The sequence below is a fragment of the Chiroxiphia lanceolata genome, chromosome Z (assembly GCF_009829145.1).
Source record: "Chiroxiphia lanceolata isolate bChiLan1 chromosome Z, bChiLan1.pri, whole genome shotgun sequence".
Taxonomy (NCBI): Eukaryota; Metazoa; Chordata; class Aves; order Passeriformes; family Pipridae; genus Chiroxiphia; species Chiroxiphia lanceolata.
In genome coordinates, this window is record NC_045671.1 from 46215826 (window position 1) to 46236880 (window position 21055).

The window sequence follows — 21055 nt, forward strand, 5'->3', positions numbered from 1 at the left end:
TGATCATGGAAAGAAATATCAAATACCATAAAGAAAAGACTGAACCAGAAACACTGATTAGAGCAGATGTTTAAAGCCATGGTCTTCAGAAGAAAAAGCTACAAAACCCTTTGATCACTATCAAGACTATCAAATAATCTTTGTCACTCTTTGAGCCTCCATTATTACAATGCATTTTAATGAGAATTTTTGAGAAAATAAATCCTTTTAATTTTGAAAGTAGTCAATATACCTGAAATTATACATGAATTTGATTTAGTACTTTGCTACACAAAGCGCAAATTATTCTCCTTTTTCCCTTTTCTCAACAGGATGACATGCCTTGACAAGAATAGGCCTCCATTAAGAACAATGCATTCATTTTGTTACATGACAGAAATATTGTAATCATTTCTGCTACAAAACCTGAAAAGCAAATTCTGTAATGTTTCTCTAAATTCTGAGGAAACAGGAATATAACTGAAATGCACTGCTAGTATTAAGATATGAAATTCTGTCCAAATGCCAATAGCTGCAGGCTATTGAATCATTTATTTCATATACAATAAATAAACCCATTTTGTGTAAGTACATCTTTTACATATTATAAACACTCACTTCCAAACTGTGAGTTCAATTTTCTTAAAGAAAATTACAGATTTATTTCATCATTTAAAAATGCATGTAATTAAACTTTAACTAAAATCACAAGAATTGCAGTTTTGGGCCAAAAATCAACACACAGAGACCATGACCGCCAGGTGCTTGTCAGCATTCCTACAGAATACGTGGCCAAAGCCTTTGAGTATCAGGCAGGTAACTCAGATATCCTCTTTGGAGCTACAAATCTAGCAAGGGTAGAGTTGCAAAAGTGAACTTCAGCTTGCTTTGGCAAAGTAAAGCAAAGCCAAAGGAAACACCAGAAAAATCAACCAACACTAAGGGGAGCCAAAAGCCAGGAAAACAACTTTCAGTTACCTTTGCATGGATAAGTGTACGTTAACTAATTATTAAGGGAGTCATTGTCAGTTCTGTGATACTACTAAGAAGCTGAAACATGAAGCATATAGATTGTTTATGCTTCCCATCTTCGAATTGGTTCAGTGACTGAAAAATTGGGGTCACATCAGATTTTTCTGAGTGCATTTTCATGAAAAGAACCTTTCTAACTTAAATTTGTAATTCTTCACCATTTCTTTCCATGTCTAACTCATTAACATACACATATCTTGAAAGACAGCATCAGATCTCCCTAAACTTATCACATCATTTGCAAACTTATTTATCTACATTAGAAGCACGACTAAGAAATATCTATTTTTTTTCTTTTAACACTTTTCATTCATCTCAACATTTATTGTCCATCATTCCTCCCATGTACATGAAATGTATAAAGCCACATTACAGAGGATCCAAATACTAGGAATATATAAGCACTAGTGAAATAGTGGCAGATCTCCAGAGTGAATCAGTTGGTGCTCAGGATCTGAAGCATATACTTGGGGGGAAAGCATTATTTCAGGCTAGAAATAATAGTTCTGAAAACTGAGAGCCCTCCCATAAGAGTTGTGCATGTTCTCATTTCGTTTCAGCTGAAAGGAGTAAAGTGGATCCTCAGAGACTGCTCAGTGGTGGAGGTACAGCATCCTAATGGCACTGGGCAGACTTGCTTCAAAGGTGTATTTCTGATCCAAATGAAAACATTAATGCAGATACACCTAAATAAAAATGGCATTTCTTATTTTCTTGATTATTTTCTTTTTTAGTAGTCAAACTGAAGATATTCACAACTTCACACAGATTTCTTCAGGATAAAAAAATGTATTTCAAAAAAATTAAAAACCTCCACAACATGAGGTCAAAGATGTTAAAAAGTTAAAATACATCTAATACAGTTAAAATAGCATTTCTACTAATAAAGACCTTGGGTATGCACTGAGGTTACCCAGGGGCTTTACATACCAGTCAATCCATCAGTAACAAACTGAAGAACATTATGCACATTTTTTCTAAAAGATTATAAATAAACATGAGAGATTTTTCCATTAAAGAAGTCACTAGCAGATATCTTTTTTAATGCCTTCAGTTTTTCTAATTTAAATTCTATTATAACAGTATCATTAAAATTCCAAGCAGGCAGATTTGGTCTACATGAAATGGGACATGGGACAGGCCTTTTGTGACACAATTAAGACTGTTCTTTCAAGGGCAATGTCTCAGAAGGTGAACACTAATTTTACTAATATGGTAAAGGAGGATGAATGACTGTGGGAAGGAAGGAAAGCAAAAACAAACTAAAAAGCATAACTTTTTTTTCTGTGAAGTTCTCTGCCATATTTAACTTTCAATTCCTAAATAGGTTATTACAGGGACAGCAATCTGCATAAAAAGATTAAAGATTGCACGAAATGACAAAGACTGCTCTGCAGTTATAAATCGAACAAAGAAAAACCAGTCATTGCAGATGTCAAATGAATTTTAAGGAAATGATCAAAGACATTTTGGTAATAGTACATGATGCATAAATTACCCCCAACACTAGGTGTCAGAGTGCATATGCTATTTTTGAAAACAACTTAAAATGTCTTTACTTTCCTGTATGAAAGCCAGAGCTCCAAGAAAATTAAAAGGGAAAGCTCATAACACTCTTTTTCTTCATTCTGAAATACTTCTTCAGAATACAACATCTAGTTTTTGTCAGATGGGAGAACTAAAATCACCATAAAATCATAGCTCAGAGCAAAAGCCATTACAAACCAAAACAATTTAAATATTTTTGAGAACAGCTGCTCTAAAGAAATTCAAATCATGTAGCCAACATCAAAATTTTGTTGAACGCAGGCTTGCGACCAGTCTTGGAAAAAAAACAAATCAAGAAGGCTTACCTATAGTTAAGATCCAAAGATATAAGTGGAGTTGGCATATGAATGAAATATCAACTAAGTAGATACTAATTGCAAAAATACTGGAAGAAGTCAAGGAGGCTCTTAAAACACTGATATAGTTTAATACTTATCCCTTTTCATTTTCCTCTTGAAAGACTTTCTGCAGTAGCTTCCTGATTAAAAAGGGAATTTTTATTTTAACTTTCAATTATGCTGGAGTGTCAGTATCTTTTTCTGTGTCCATATAACTTATTTTTGAGATATAAAACAGAGACAAAATGGAGTTGTCATAAGTCTTCCAAATTTCATGAGACTGTCACCACTTATAGAACACCACTATATAAAAGAAATGTCTTCCTTTATGGAGGGAAGGGAAATGAACTACTACTTTGAATTACTTAGTATTGAAAACCAAATGGGAGACAAAAAAAAAAATTTTAAGGTGTTGAATGCCATTCTTTCAAGATAGCAAAAATTTATTACAAGGATCAGAATGGAGAGCAATTTTAAATTAATATATTGAACAGAGCAGAAAAGGTTCAAAAAGCTCAGAAACAGAGTCACAAAATGAGCAAAAATGAAAAATCTTCCGAGAAGTTGCACAGGACCATATTTGAAATAACAACAGAAACACCCCCAAATTATTTTCAGTTAAATAAAGTTCTTGGAATGTATGCATTACCTTAACAACAGGATTCAGCAGAACAACACCTGATTTCTTTGTAATGACTTGCTTTGTTGTGTAATGATGTTCTATGAGCTGAGGAATAGTTGGAAAACCAGTTCCTTCAAAACGATATTGATTCTGTAAAGACATAAAAGGGAATAATTATTTCTCTACAAGCGATATTTCTAGCAAGAAACTGCAAAAGTGCATCATCAAATTTTCCCCACTTGTAAGAAAGCAATGCTCACTTTTACAGAATTAAATTCATTTTTTGATCTTCAAATAGTATTTCTACTGACTTAAATGGAATGACAGTTAGGAAGATGACAAATAAATGCAAAATTACTGCATCACTCATGTAAGGCAGCATGATAAAATGACTGTTTAAACTCTTAATTTAAATAGATAGGACAGTTAAACTTAAAACTATGACAGATTGAAATAAAAATATTCTAAACCAGAAAAAACACCCACTTCCGAATTACTTCAAGATCTAAGAACTGTGACAGCAAACTAAAAATCTGACAATAAAATAAACAGGAGATAAGTAATACTGTCTTAATCTGATCTTACTGCATTTATAATATTTGAATTAATAAATCCCTGGCACAGAGTATACAGTACATGATTGGTCTTTAATAAGGATTATAAACCAGAAGAGTCTAAAGCAGCTAAAGATAAAGGTAAGTCAGGCATGTGATTCAAAGAGAAGTATGGTGAAATATAAGAAAGCCTTGTGCTTTCACAAGACTCAGCATCCACAGTTAGAGAGCTCTTCCCACAAGTAGCTGCCATAAGCCTGCCTGACAATGAACAATTAAAAAAACTCAAAAGCACAGATGGTGATTCAAGTTCATTTACACAACTGGGCAATGAAAACCCCTACCACCGCATGCAGACAGTTTTCTTTCTAACCCCCAGGGTTAAATTCCTTTCACAGTGCATTTTAAGTTTATTGTGTTTCTTGAGGGTTAAAATATTAACTTCCTGAAACATGTTGTTGCTTTTAGTAAAGACAGCTTGGTCACATCACCTGCTTTTAACATTCGCAGATCTCCATCATAAAATGTTTCCACGGACTGAATACTTTGTGTTGGTATTTTGTTGCTTATTAAATAATGACTATACTTCGATTGACCACTAACACTAGTCCCCATTCCTTTCAAATAAGTTCCTTCATACTTCTGTGCTGATGATCCAAAAAACCTGATGTCCTAAGAGTCTCCTTAGCACAACAGCCACTATTGCCCATTATTTCCTCATCCCAGACCCAGCAATGTGCCCATCTGCTGCTATTTATGTAAAACCCTCAGGGCAGACAGTGTCCTTTGATTCTGTGTGTTTACACTACATCCCGACCATTATTAAAATCACTAACAAACAACAATTTTACAATGCCACAGCCTCAAGTAAGCAGAAGCGAAGACAACAGTTGCCTTGAATGGACCGCAGTGAATTAATTCAGCTTAAAAGCTGAATGATAAACTGATTTATCACACATAGTTATATTAAGGTTAGACTTTAAAATAATGGTAAAATTAGAGAGAGAACACTTATGCAATTAAAGGATCACTGTTAAAACAAATGTCCCACTCTGATCTTCACTGCTTGATTCAAAAGAAAATATGGGGGTCTGTCAGTGATCCAAGAATGTGGTTTCACCAGTCACAGAGACCCGATTCCACATATTTCGTATCTGTGCAAACGAACAAATCTCTTGCACTACACTCTCCTCCAACATCCCTACCAAAATGATTTGCACAAAATTACTTCAGTCATATCAAGAATACAATGTGCATTTATTTCTGCTGGGTCAGATCAGAGAGCACCAAGCATCTTGTAAGATTCTGTGTGTCTATGTAGAGGTAATTTTATTGCTTATTTTCTCATTCAGCACTCTGACACATCAAAATACTTTAAGGTCATAAAATCAACATAAAATAAACACTATGTGTAAATGTTCACTTCCACAAAGAAAACAGTAGGTGAGAACTAATGAACACTCCAGCCATGACAAGTGTCCATAATCACTGATCCTATAGAAGCCTTCCACCCTCTATGAAATTTGAAAAATATTACTGCCTCTCATTAAAAGGAACTAAAGCAGGTACACAATATTGAGTTCCCCAGGCATGCTGCATCTGCTCAGGATTTAGACAAGGAAATTCCTTCAGTGTAAATATCATTATGTGATTGAATGTGAGTATTTTTCTGTATGTGGGAGACTTTTATTACAAGACACTGAAGAGACAGCATTACTGAATCATAACTGAGAATGATTTGCTGCAATGTCACACTTCAAGAAAAATTTCTAGTAATGTTATGTGAAATGTCACATTTTTAGTAAGTTTAAAATTCTGAAAGGTTAAAAAACAAGTAATGCATTACGAAGAATAAAAAGAAATACACTGGATAAAGGCATATAACAATATAACATACTGCTAATTCAGTCACCAATTTTTTCTTAAGTTAGAGCAATAAGGGGGGTCAATTTTGGTCCTTAGACGCATATACACTGTGCAACATCCATAAGCGTTTGTGTTTTACTAAAAAAACCAGTAACCATAGGGCTAAAAAGAACATAAGCACCTCTAGTGCAGCAGGGACTTCAATTCCCAACTGTATAAAACCAACACTGATTACTTTCTTCTCCATGACTGTTTCCATTCTTCAGGAAGATTCATCTGAATCTTTATTGTTTGAATTAAAAGTAGTCTAATTGACACCGACTATGTAAATGGGTTTAAAAATACATAAAGGAATATGCATAAATTAATAATAACAAGTTCTAGATTTCAAAACACAGAAATATCTTGGCTTTTCAATAATAAATAAATCAATAGGATAAAAGAAATTGAATAACCTGATACCTCATATTTCTCTTTTGTTTCTCAAAATGATCTTTTCCCCTGATTTCAGCACTGATGGAAATATTTCCCACAGCTTTCATATTTTCATATAAAGGCTAAATCCATTTGCTATAGTAAACTATGTAGGTCCTAAATTGAATATTCAGTACTATATCAGAGACGTACATCAGCATATTGTATGATAAAGTGTCTCCGTTGTCCATCTGAAAACACAGAAAGGACATATTCACCAGGTTTCCCGTGGCTCTCTCGCACCAAGAAGTCTCCTTGCTGTTTTAACAGCTCCTGGGCTTCTATTCTTGGAATTGCACCATGATACCAGTCTTGCTCAGACAGTGGTTTCTCAGTGGTTGAGATTACATCAAAGAACTTGGGAAAAAAATTGAAGAAAAATGTTACTATATTAGTAAATTTTCAGAGTTTTCTTTTACATGAAAAGTATCATAAACAACAATAAATTCTATTTCTGTACCTAAATTATGCATTTCCATTAACAAACACAATCAAGGCTCTTACATTTATAAAACAGTCATACTGATCACTTTGTTTTCAATTACCTGAAAAATTAATGCATCAAAAGCAAAAGTTTATGGAAACATCCATAAAACCATGTAATATTTTTCACTTGGCCTGCTGTTTCTCATAAGCCACGATGACCAACTCTTTCTCACTCATTCTGACATGCCATTAATAACAATTGAAAATGAATAATTTCTTTATTCAGATAGAAACTTATCAAACAGAAAATCATAATAAACTGATTTATACAAATCATGTGAAATGAACAAACTGTTTTCACAGAATTTATCATTTCCATCCCAAATCAATTAATAAGTATGAGATATTTTTCCTAGCAGGTACACTCTAGTGCAGAATATACACCTGGATGTACTGTCCTTATGAACACTATGATATAGAGTTTCTGAAGACAAAGATTTTAAGAAATTATTTTCATTATATGGAAATGGCTATAAGTTGAAGCTAATGGTTATATGTGGAAGTTAGTGAGTTTTAAACTATGATTTCACACATTAATTTTAACATGCTTACATGGCTTAAGAAAACACAGAGGAAAACTTTGTATTTTGTCAATGACTACTTCAGATTTATTTGTTATGGGTAGGAAGACAAGCCCTTGCTTAACCTTTATGTCATTCAAGACCATTGCCAGAGCTCATAAAAATTCTCACAGCCAGGGTGGTAAAGCTCTGAACAATGTAATTGTGCTGTGAGTTGAACAGGTATGTTGCATGCGTCCCAGACACACCTCCTAACTCACATCTAGGTAACAGCATGAAGATCCACGTCTCAGTGAAGGACAATCAAACATATAGCAAGGACTATGTAAGAAATTACAACAGCTTGAACATAGAGTGCACAGTCAGAGCTTTTATGAGCAAAAGCTGTACTCCCAGGCTCTGTGTTCATAAGCACAGTGAACTGCTAAAAGCGGAGATATTGATTGGCCAAGAAGGTAGTCAGATATTTCAATGCCATAAACAGTTAAATACATCTCACATGAGAGCTGTCTGTCACCATTAACATTTTCTTTCAGAAATTCCTAAAAGAAAAAAATAAGCTTTCAAAATGTTAGAGAACAGTATTTACTTGAACATTTATTGTTCAAAGACACCCAGTCTGACTTAAAAGAAAACCTGGACCTCTGTTACGTTCAGGGGTTCAGAGTAGCAAACCCTTTACCACAGAAACATATTTCTACTAGAGGGGAAATGTTTCTAAGGATAAAAGGATAGTTCAGGGTCACTAAACTACTTCATGTCTTCCCAAAGCAAGGTTAAAACAAAAAATAAATCTGACATGCAATTCATTTATTGCTTCCTAAAAAGGAAGCCACCAGATAGGAACACCTACTTATGTACACACTGGGTGCACGCTGAGGCATTGTTCAGACAATCAGGATCACACTCCAGAATAAAACATCTTAAAAGCCTTTGTAACAGAGAAAGAGCTTATGGAAGACATTGTTAACTATCATGTTGTCTATGACACTATCATCAATCTTCCCCCTCTTTGAAATTTGATTAAATTAATATTTTATTACTTAGAAGAAAACAAAGAAAATTCCACAAAGTTTCCTTTGTTGATTGTTCTCTACCTTATATTACCTTTGCTTCTTTTCATAAACTATGGGACAGTCAAAATCAAGGTGGTTTTTCTGACAATGTAAGCAGTAATTGTTTGTGTTTGGAGTGTTACTAAAATTGCATTACTTTTATGAACAAGTCTTCTGACTCTAACATATTTTCTACATGATACAATATTCACCCTGACTGGTTATGGAATCAAATATCTGAAAGCCCAGAAAGAACAGTACAAATGCAAGATACATAACCTTTTAATATTGATTTCAACTCAGTTTATACCACTATAAGTGGCAATATTTCTACTGCATTTTATAGTTAGCCTTAAAGGAAAGGTTAATTTTTAAGGAAAATACAGGGTAAAAAAGCCATCTGCACAAAATTAAATTCCCACCTCTCTTCTTTAAACTCTACTGATTTTAAATATCATCAAGCAACTTAATATCACTAATTAGATACCTGAAAAACAATATTTTACAATTTCATTTGGGGGATGGGATCTCTTGCACATTTGTATGTACACTTACAGAAGCACTTTGTGCATTAACAGCCTAAATGAAGAAATTTTTTTCTAGGATTTTTGTTGTTAATTTGTAAGAAAGATAAAGATAAAAAATTAACAAAATCATACAGAAGGAAAGAAACTCAGACTGTCAGATTTCTACTCTCCCTCCCAATCTCTCTTTTTTTTTTTTCCCTTTTTTTCTTTCGAGATTTCCATTTATTTCCAGATTTCACTCCCAGGTTACTGGGGCTGGTGGGCGTGTCCTTATATACATATTCACACTTTTTCTTCTAAAATGGCCTCATACACTTCATCATGTTTCTCATGGATCTAGTACTGTCCTCTTTACTTACACTGAGCCCACTTCTCTTTCCCTATTTAACAAACCATTGAAACAGCAGTTTTTCTCCAACAGTGAAATGAAGCAGTCCCCAGCTGCTGCTCTTATTTCAAGACAAAAACTGAGCAAACTGCAGTGTATTATTCCTAACTCAAAAAAATTTACATATTATTCTTGTACTTATACTGCCAATGAAATAAAAACTATAATGGGGATGAGATGTTATTAAACTAATAGCATGCTCAGTATTGTATTTTCACATATATTCTGAACGCAAATGTTCTGTACTTTGTTACTTTACATCCTTAAGCAAACAAAACATTTTGTCAAGACATTTTTTCTCACAGCGTAAAGGAGTGGCAGAGATAAAAATCAGAAGGTAAAGCAGTAAATTTAGGTTGATAATTTGAGACAATTCCCTGTGTAACATCCTGCCTTCAGATTCCCTGTACCAAGCTCATTCCCACATGCCAATACACCATATGAAACAAACATTAATTCCACGTATTATCCTATAAGCAATAAAAAAAATTATCCTATAAAAAGTAACAGATGTTTGTGTCAAGCTCAAACACCTCAGTACCAAAAAAAATACGCAGAAGGGCAGACACTGTCTCTTCTTTCAGTTTATGTGTAGCACTTCATTTCCAGTACAAGTAAGCTGTGTTTTCTCTCCTCATTTGATTAAATTTACATATCCTGCTGTTATAAAAAACTGGTTTGCATTTTGTCCAAGAGAAAACCCCTGAATCCCTAGCTTTCTTGTTTTCTCTTCAAACTATACTTTTTTCCTGTATTACGCCATATCTTCTCATTCTGAGAACATATAAATCATCTCAGTGCCAACACATAAGTCATAGTTAATCTCCTCTCTGCTTTTGGAATTACACAGTTTCTCTATGACTTATTTCAGATAACACACAAAAAACTAGTTTTCCTTAATTCAAACAGACAAAATTCAACATATCCCACCAATTAAATACAGGATGTTACTTTTAGGATACCATTACATTTAAATTAGATATAGCTCCACTTCTAAAGTTTCAATATACTTAAAACACAGGTAGTTAACATCACATTTTAGACTATGCTCTATCAGAGGATCAGTACCAGCCCAAATCTGCTTTGAGATCCCTTTTTTATTATTATTAAATACAAATATTTTTTAAAATTTATATAAAAAATAACAAATTCTTTCATGTATGTTACTATTACTTCATAATACACCTTCAATAATTACTTTGTATACTTTGTTGATGGATAATAAGCTTTAAGTACCAGTTTATATATTTAGCAATTAAGCATGGTTATGTAATTGTCAGTGGGAAACAGATCAGCAGCTGAAACATTAATAGCTAAGTACTAATTTGTAAAGCAAATTTTAGCTGTATATGCATGGTTAGCTTTTCTAACACACAAGAAATAGCTAAATCTAAACACAAAGCAAAACTGAAAATTGAGTGGTTTATATATTCTGACTCTGAAGTCATGTAGGTGTCATTTAAGTAAAAGATAATCAAGATTACAGTTGTTACTCAGATTTTACTTTCTGACTCAAATGACTCAAAGCTCATCTTACTTCTCCCAAATGTATTCCAAGGTTTCACCAACGCTACCTACCATCTATCTACAGTCAGGTTTACACTAAGTTCCATGGAATTAACAGAGATATAGATTAGAATGAAAACCAAAATGTTGGCATATAGTTTATTTAAAATGACACTTTAGGCCAATTGAAATTTTGACATTGACTTCTGATTTAATAAAAATGTTTTATTTTGATCCTCCTCTTGAGAATTTTTGTTTTCCAGCTTTTCTCTGAAGCAGTTTTAGTCAGAGGAACTGCTTTTGTTTTGTGGTTTGTGGGAATTTTGGCTTTTTTTTTTTAAATTTTAAGTTTTGTAACACACAGAAACAGACAAAGTTGAATGTTGTGTCTCACCTACATAAAGAACAGAGGTCACAGGAATACACATTTTAGTAGGTTTTTATTATGAAATGCCAAAACTTTATATCAATTAGAAGTTTTATAAAATGAAGATCTTGATAATGTGGAGATTTTGTTTAACTCCAAGGATTTCAATATTTTAGCAAAGTTTTTCCTGTTACTTTTCAAATATGTCAAGCAGCTTTCACATTTTTCATAGGAAAAGCCTTCCTGTCCTAATTTTATCCCATCAGATTTATTTTTCCATTCCTTCATTCCTACATACAATTTTGTTCTGTACACACATATATTTATATGTATGTAGATATGCAATTGTAATCTCTTCCACACATTCTGAATATTGTTTAGCTTAAACACAGTTTACTGCATCTTTTCATGAGTCCTTGGCTGCAATCCTGAGCATAAAATTGAAGATCCATCGTTTATAAAGTTTTCTCAAGAATGCTATTTTGAGCTAACATTTCAGGTGACAAGATCACAATTAAAAGGCAGTTTTAAACAGTTTTTAAAACTCTACCCAACTTTTTTGTTGAGGGTTTTTTTTCCTTTTCTTTGGTTTTTTTTTAGTTTTGGTTTTTATGTTAGGATTGGGATGATCACATGTTCCACTTGGAGAAAGAAGAAGGTTTTCAAGTAAAATCTGACACGTCTCTAAGTAGGTGCTCTAATATTCTCACTAGTCTTGCATTCTCCATATGAAACAAACAGTGGAAATACAGAAGCAAAAACACCCAGGAAGTTTCTCCAATCATTACAGAATCTGAACAAAAGCCAACTATAACTAAGACATACTCAAAAATTATTTTTTGTGGGGATTGAAGCAAGACCGGTGTAATACTTAGTTACTTAAATAGCACCAGTAGTAGTAGTAGCAGTAACAATAATAACAAATATGGGGAATATAATTACTGCAACCATTTGTAAAATATGCATGACCACCTATCCATAAGACAGTGCATTTCAAGAAAATCAGCCTCACAGGGAAGAGTACCCTTAAAATTATAGCACCAGTCTGAGAGCTGCCAAGAACATACCTTTTCCCTGAAGTGCACCAAGTTGTTCTGACACATCATTGTGCCATGATGTTATCATGTATGTTGATCAATCAGAACAGTGTTTTTATAACATTATTTTAATGTAATTTTTGTCCATTTAGATAGAAATGCATGTTTAAAAAAAAACAAAAAAAATTCTACTTAAGATGTAAAAATAACAGATTGTATCCCAACACTGTATTATTGATACTACTTACCGATGATGAGCCCAACATGGATTTTGGAGACCTTATAATTCCTGCTATGGAATGACGTATGGTGTCAAATCTTGAGACTTTGTCCTTCTTATCCTAGGAGAAAAAGAAGAATCTCCAGTGAAAACAAATAAACCTGTATGATAATTGATTTATTGGAGAATGTGCCATGTAGACTTCTGAATTTAATTTAAATAAAAGACAAGGGCTAAGCCTCTACTGATACAAACCTGTAAGTGTCAACATCAGTTGGGTTAAGCTAACTCAGATCAACTTCTCTGCTGAGAAATTCTCTATTTTCTTAAATATTTTGTACAATTATTTTAAATATAAAGAAAACCAAAATTCTTTTACACCTGAAGTGCATGGGACATAATTTTCAGTTCTCCTGAGATACCTATCATTTTAAAAAGACAGTGATTTGAAAACATAAAATAAAAACCTCCCACATAGTAAAAAACCCCTGCTTATGTATATTAATATATGTTTAGGGTTTTTTTTGCTTTTATTAACATGTTCTTCTCTAATGATAGACTACTTGTAAATATCAGTACCCATCAGTGCAAGCTCTAGGATACATTTCTTTTCTGGCACTGCCGTAAACCATAAGAGCAGCCACTGTCTGGATTTAAAACTCTGAAAGAACAGGGCCCTGAAAACAGAGGGCTCTGCGAAACAGCCTTCAAGGACCTCTAGTTCAGCATAAGTCAATGCAAATTCCAAGCTCTCATAACTTGACTTAGTCCAAAGATTGTATATTTCTTAATCTCTTACTATCAGTTCTCAAAATTAATAACACTCTTAAGAAAAAGAATGTACTTTTAACACTGACAAACTGACTTTATTGCTTGTAAATTCCTCCCAGAAGCAGCAAAGATATTTTAATGAATTGCAAAGTAAATAAACCGGAAGTAGAGAAACCACACATTATCAACCTCATTCTAATTAGCTATTAGACTACAACTGTTTGCTGGTGTTAAAAAGAAAATTTGCATCCTTCCAAGTTTCAGATGTACACCTTTGACAGAAAAAAATGAAAATACGATAATGTAATAAATGCAGCTTCAGCTTATTCCAGGACTTCCAAACAACTAACAAAATCTACTCATTCTGTACATTACCAATGTTTGCAAATGATTCCCTAATACAACTTAGTTTACAGGTGTCATAGTTCAACAGGACATAGTAAACATTGTCGTAGCAAAATTCTGCAGTTTGCTTTAATGCTGTTAAAAAAAAGAGTGCAAAAACCAGTCAAATTTTCAAAACAGTAATAGGGAGCGTCTCAGTTACAGAAATACTCATTAACCATGTGCCCACTTACCCATCTGTAACATTTTTATTCCTTTTATCAGACTCAAGTAATACCATATGCCAACTAATCTTATATTAATAAAACAACTTTGTGCTGAATCCTGATTTTTATTCTTATAATACTGCTGGAATTAAACTGGCTTCACAAAAAAAAAAAAAGAAAAAAATCCCATTAACAATCAGAGACAGAGTCTATTTTTGCTTGCATGCTGGTTATGGAATGATCCATTAAGTTTCACAAATCTCTTCAGAAGTGAGCCATGAGATTTAGCAGCAACCAAATGTATCCTTATATGACAGGAGAAAATAAGTTACCAAGAGATGCATGAATTCTACTACACTTCCCTTACCAAACTCAGGAGTTTTCTTTCTATTAGACACTAACAGTTTGCTTATCTAATGACAACACCAAACTACAATTTTCATCAGTTTCTCCTTAACAAAAAGTAATTTTAACAAGAAGGAGGTTTTTTGACTCAAAGTCCCAGACTCATGGACTGGGTCAACTGAGGACTTTGATAAGCACCACTGAACAATACACAGAGGCAAACAGTTGCATTAAATAGAATGAGTGTTGAAATGAGGATTTAGGGGATAAACTTGGGTTTTGTTCAAAATGTAGCAAATGTCCTGTTCAAACTGCAATACATTTATAAATGCTATTTAGTATTTCCTAGCACTTCCCCTCTGACATACTGAAACTACTCCGTATTTTAAAAACAGTGAAGACTTAGAATTTGTCTGCACAGCAGGCATTATCAAAGACACAACAAACACAACTGTAGCCTGTACTGAGTTTATTTATTCTATTTTAGAATTTTTAGGGTAACCAGGATAAAACTGAAGAGCAGCAACAGTGGTCTTCTACTGAATTTTTTTTTGCCCAGATGCAGGTTCCCTTTGAAGGACCCATTAAATCGCGCAGTTTTCTCTCAGAACAGTATATTCACCAGTATGAAGAGATTTTTTTTTAATGCACATTAGGTATAATTTTTTTCTTAAACAAGACTACAACCCAGAATACCCCATCTACCTCTTTTCATATACATATATATGTTGTGTGTGTACAATCTTACTAGTTAAATCAGGGTGCTATATTAAGTCCGATGTACAAAATAAAAGCAAGTACACATCAGAGCTGTCTTTCAATGATCTCCAACCTAGCTACATTAAATTTTAAACCTCTCAGTCAAGGCCTTCCACTTTAGCACAGGATTTAGTAGACGAAAGAATTATCTCAGGGTATTAGGTTATTTAAATTTCTAAAGGAATCTAACAGAGAGCAGAGACAGTGCTCATTCTAGCAGATATCAGATGTCACCAACCAGCACAACCATGATGGCTGTGTAGTCACGACACAAGCTTCAAAATCACAAGATGTGTTACTATCAGCCTAACAAATTTGAGATAGACATTGGAAAGAAATTATGAGTTCTGCATCAGGATGATGAAGAGAGCATTATGGAGCAGTAAGCTTGGTAGCATATACAATGCATCTACTAAAATGTATTAGCTGATTCAGTTTCACTTTGGCTTAAATTAATTACTTCCAGAGATATTAACACAATAGTAGTATGATTTCTCACTTCCTTTACACTACACCAATTTCATTATAAAAGCAAACTAATCTGTGGGCCATAATGTTTTATGTAATGACCGAATTACTACAGAATAAATTGTACTTTACCATTAAAAAGCTAGGTGCCATGATTTTAAGCCTAGATGCAAACTAAGCACCACTCAACTACTTACTCAAACCCTCCTCTTCCCACCACCACATGGAACAGGGAGGAGAATCAAAGTAGAACTTGTATGTTGAGATAAGAATAGTTTAATCATCAACAATAAAGTAAAACATAGTAATAATGGTAAACATGTAACACCTGAAAGAACACCAAGGAATTCCAGCCACTCCAGGCAGAAAGTCAGCTTCCCTGGGGGCCCAGTTAAATGCCTCTATGCTTGGGGCAACAAGGAACGAAAGAAGAAAGCCATGGACTTCAGGAGAACAGAATTTGGTCTCTCCAAGGATAACTTGTAACAATCAGATTAGAAGAGTTCTCTGACACATTTTACAAGCAACCAGTTTTGGACACAGCAGTACTTTAAGGAATGGTCAAACCCTGTTCCCAGTTGTATATACCTCATCCAGCCTTCTTGTTCCAGTTCCCTTTTTACTTCTTAAGAGGGGAAACAATCACCTCAGCTCTTTTCAGGCGATGTCACAGCAAAAGACAACCCCTCTGGCACTCTTTAATTTTACTGTCCATTTTTCTCTTCTGACAAGAGGCAGAGAGGAAAAATAAAGCACAAGAACCCAAAAAGAAGCATAGGATTCTGCACTGAAAAATGCAGCTGAAGCACTTGCTCAAGGATTTCCTTGAGGATTTCCTCAACTGCATTTTTATACATGACATGCAGAAGCTCGGCTTGTGTTTTCTACATTCAGTTTCGGGGATCTTGTGCACCGTGAGGTCCTGTGCATTTCAATGGATTTTTCACTAGAATTTATGCTCTATGGTGATGCGCTACAACTTTACCGTCTTGTGGACAACCATCCCTCATTTGCCAAGCATACAGTTCTGTCACTGTGTAAAATCACCACAAATCTTAAACTCCACAAGAAATAAAATAATATACCCAGAGTGTGACACAATGAAAGTGACAAGCCATACGAGTCATATTCAGAACAATATCTTGAATGAACATGAGGAAAACAAAGCAACAGGGTAAAAGACTTTGCTTAAACTGAACTGTATAATGTAAAAACCCAGAAAAGCTTTTTAGCTGTATAAATTCAGAAATAATTCTATATCCTAGATATTATTATACAAGAAAAATAGTATATACTCTTTTTAGAAAAGCAATTAAGTAAGAGACTGGAGAGAGATCTAAGATAAATCTAAAACAGAATTAATGCTTCTGAGGGACAGGCAAATAGTAACACTATTGATCAGAAGGTGGAAGACTATCAGTAAGAGGGACAAAGGACAATGCAGCATATGTTGAATATTCTTAAAACACTAGTCAGACGTACGTATAGCAATATAAATAATCTTATACTTTAATATTATTCCATTCAAATAAAAAAATGCATCATGAGTCAGATGCAAACCATCTGCACAGATACAGAAGTTGAATGTGGGCTTGCAAACTAAATCGGAGAACCTTCACAGGAAATTTAGAGGAAATAAGATGAGTACTCTCCAACTGAAAGAGAAAATGCTCTCAGAAGAAAAGATTTCAATTAGAAGAACATAATCAATGATATCTAAAAGACGAGTGTGATAGTACTGTTTCTGTGATGTGGCTGGGGAACTGGTCCTCAGAGACTCTGATGAGAACGATTTCAGCACAGTACAAGGGCTCTAAGATAAAAACAGAAGTGGGGAATTCCAGTAGCTACTGCAAACGATAAGTTCAATGAACATACAGATAAAAAAGGCATATCAGACAGTATGTGCCAGTGCAATTAAGATAGTTTTCATAAAGTGAATGTTAGCTTTGTGTTTGAAGATACACTTTCCCTGATGAAAAAGGAGCCTGAACAACATACACCTTAAGGCTTCAAATTTAGACAATGAGGAGAAGAAGGAACATTTTTGGGTTTTAGGGAGCTACAGATGTAAGATGTGAGAATTAAGTTTTGTGATTTACAAGTAAGAATTCTTCAAAACAGAGAAAATAATTTTCTGAAAATGATCCTGTGCATTAATAATTTCAGTCATGGAGATTAAAAGTTACTTAGGGGAGGCCCTGAAAGCACACAATAAACTTAAGACTATGACATTAACTCTGGCCTGGCTATTGATGAGTGGATATAGTAACTACAGAATCTCTGTGTTCTATAGATATTAGCACATTCTAAAAGAGATGTAAATGTTGACACACTAAAATGTGAGTAAACTGCATAATGTGGCCAATGTCCCTGTATGATTTTGATTTCATAAATAAGATTCATTTCATGCCTCAAAGGGCTTTTTGTGTTGTTGGTGGTGAGTAGGGTTTTTTGGTTTTACATCCATGACAGAACTGAGCATCTCAGAAAAATCATATGTAGAAAACCAGACAAAGAATCTATTATGTTTACCAAAAAAACTCCAGGATATTTTAAACATGGCACTCACACATGGAATGAGTTTCTGGCTGAATACTAGCTGATTATTTTAGTTGAGCAGATCATCTATATCTTTGAAGCACCTTTCCAGTAATTATAATATGCATTTTCTTAGTTCACTATTGTAGATACCTAGAATTGGGAGCAGCACTGTGCAGAGCTATGTAGACATAACAGAGTTATTAAAAATTAAAGCATTCAAAGCTAATTAAAAATATCTCAAATACACAGAGAAACCAATTAAACAACAAACCTATTCAAAAATCACTTTTTGATAACGTAACATTTTCTGGTTTTAACACAAGTAATACCTTCCAAAGCAGCAGAAATTATGCATAATTGATGCACACATATTGTAAAACACTGCACTGGATGCAAATTAATGTTCCACATTCTGAGTTGCAGAGGGTAGCCTGAAAAACAAGACTTACTTCTGTGAAATTTAAGAACAGTATATTTTCTCAGACCAAAGGCCAGACCATGCCAGTGGCCTAATAACCTGCAACAAGAAGAGAATGACAAATTCTTCAGAGCACGTCTTTGTCCTCTGACGATCCGTGGTATAAGATTTGCCTTACTAGTGTCAGATGTGAGGTTTCTACATGTAACAGTCATGGAAGGATTCTCCTTCCATATTTTTCAGCTGTTTTCTGACTCTATATAAACTATTAAACCCCTCTACTGTAGCAACCAGTTGCACAACCTAATTACATGTTTTTGAAGAACATTTTTGTGTGCTTGCTTTGAATCATCTGCCTACTGTGCTTATTTGATGGTCCCTACTCCTTGGTTAGGCAGATGCAGTGAACTGTCATTATTCCCTACTCACTTTCCCCATGTAACCCCACACCTAACGCAAAGAACGCATCCCTATTACATTCCCCTTCAGTTTGCTTTTTCAAATCTGTAAAGCCCAATCTACTTCTTCACTAATTCTACAGAAGCTCCTCCACATATCTGAGTATTTTCTTGCTTTTCTGAATTCTCCTATGTCAATTTTCCAATTTAGGGAACTGAAAATATTAGTTACATTACACCAAATTCTTCTACGTGGTACACAGTGAAAGGATAATTTGTATTGAGAAAAATTCCAGCTAGATATTGAAAAAAAAAAAAAAAATCACAGTGAGGACAGTGATCAAATACTGAAATAACTTTCCCAGAGGGACTTCCATCACTGGAGCTACTAGAGCCTCAAGTGAAACCAGGTACTTTGCAGCCTGATATAACATGAAAGATGGCCCTGCTCTGAGTAAGAAGTGGGACCAGATGGACCCCCCGAGATCTCTTCCAGTTTAAATCATTTAAATTAGCATTTGGGAAGCAGGTGCATATTAATTTATACAGTAATGTAATGTTTTCTGCTCTCTTCTCTCTTCCTTTCCTGAAAATTTCTAGCACGTTTTTTCGGTTGTGATCACTAAGTAAATAGTGACCTGATACCTTCCATAACATTTAGACCTTATTTGGAGTGGTACCTGAGAAATCATTACTGGTACATGTGAAATCAAGCACTGTTACTACAGTCTGGTCAGTAGGAATGTAATTACAAAATATGATGCTAATATTAAAATTTTTAAAGGCTGTTAAAAATAAAACATGTCATTTTTAACAAGTCAAGGAATTTACCGGACTTACTATCAAAAAATATTTGCTTGCTTTCCACATAAAATTTTCTGCTCTTATGATTATTCATATGCCTATGATTTCTTATATACCAGAATCTTGTAGTTGTGGCACAGGCAAAAAAGCTGTTTTGTTTTGATTTCTTTTGGTTTGGGATTTTTTTTTGTTTTCTGTTTGTTTCATGTTGGGTTTTTGTCAGGAAAACAGTAATTAAAAAAAGTATTAAACAAGTGATTGGTGAACTATTTGCAGACAAAAATAAAAGTCTTTGATAGATTTTACTTAGGAAAGGTTCAGATGTCAGCAAATACACTGTGTAAATAAATTATTTTTTAAAAAAGAATTAGGAATACTATAATATGATTGACCCTTTACTTTCTTTTTTGAAACACTATCTATCGTAACAGAAAATACAGTTAAGTTGTCTGCTCTAGGTTTTCTGTTTCAATTAGTTTCAGAGGACTAATTTTCCAAGCTACATATGAAATGTCAGGGAAATGTCACCTTTATCTTTGAAATAACTAGTAAATATTGCAAACACAAAAATACATATTAAAGGTCTTCAAGGAAGTAGAGCACCTCTTTATAGGGGCTAGTAATAATGTTTCCAGAAACAGGGTACATTTTAATTCCTATATACCTAACAGCTTTTTTATTTTTAAAAATACAATATTTTGATTTAACTGAATTATCATCAAGAATGTCAACAGTTCTCTAGAGAAAAACATGACTAAATGTACAGCCCCTACGCTGAGGCACTGAGATCTTGTACAATAGCTGTTTTTGTGGAAGGAAAAAGTAGCCAGACAAAGGCTTTTGCAACACAGATAGGCCCCTGAAACTCAGTAAATTCTTTGCTAATAAATGTATCTCTTTGCTCAATAAATGTATCTCTACACCACTAAATCCTAGGGCACTTCCATTCACTGATCACATAATGATGCCAAATAAAAAGACATTTGATTTCAATAAAGGCAATTTAACAAACCAAGTCAGACTTCTGAAAGCTCAAAAACAAATTTAGAAAGAATATATACTTTTGAAAAATTAAGTTTAAATGCCATTACCTTAGATAACTGTGGAAACATGTGACAGGGAAAATGAAGATTTCTGTCCTACAAAAACCTCAGGCTGGTATGTACATGTTCAGATATTAATTTTTTCACTGATTTCAAAAGCACTGTTATTAATCAACAATGCCATTATTAACTGAGTGTAAAAAAATTTTATTAATTTTTACAATATCACTTTACTAGTGTCAAGTAATAAAAAATTAACAAATTTCAGTCTGTACAGCACTTGCTATATGAAGGGGAAGTACCTTTCCATGGCATGATCCTTCTCTTTGGTTGCCACTGCCACATGACAATAACAGATATACAAACACAAGTTCTCTCTTGCTATAATTCTATGTAAGCTCATGAAGTTGCAACAGGAGAACATAAAACAGATT

The 21055-nt window shown here is 33.9% G+C and overlaps 1 protein-coding gene across 4 annotated transcripts in view; it reads right to left on the bottom strand.

The window, feature by feature from the left end:
* The window catches only part of FER (FER tyrosine kinase), a 155963-nt gene that overhangs the window by 69819 nt on the left and 65089 nt on the right, over positions 1-21055 (bottom strand). For 3 of the 4 annotated variants that reach the window (XM_032675242.1, XM_032675244.1, XM_032675243.1), the window contains exons 11-13: positions 12549-12641; positions 6567-6770; positions 3547-3669 (exon numbers count right to left, since the gene is read on the bottom strand). In XM_032675242.1, the coding sequence (XP_032531133.1) occupies positions 3547-3669; positions 6567-6770; positions 12549-12641 (420 nt within the window). Of the gene's footprint in view, positions 1-1166; positions 1479-3546; positions 3670-6566; positions 6771-12548; positions 12642-21055 lie in introns of those variants that run through there. The other variant, XM_032675245.1, reaches the window with a different exon arrangement.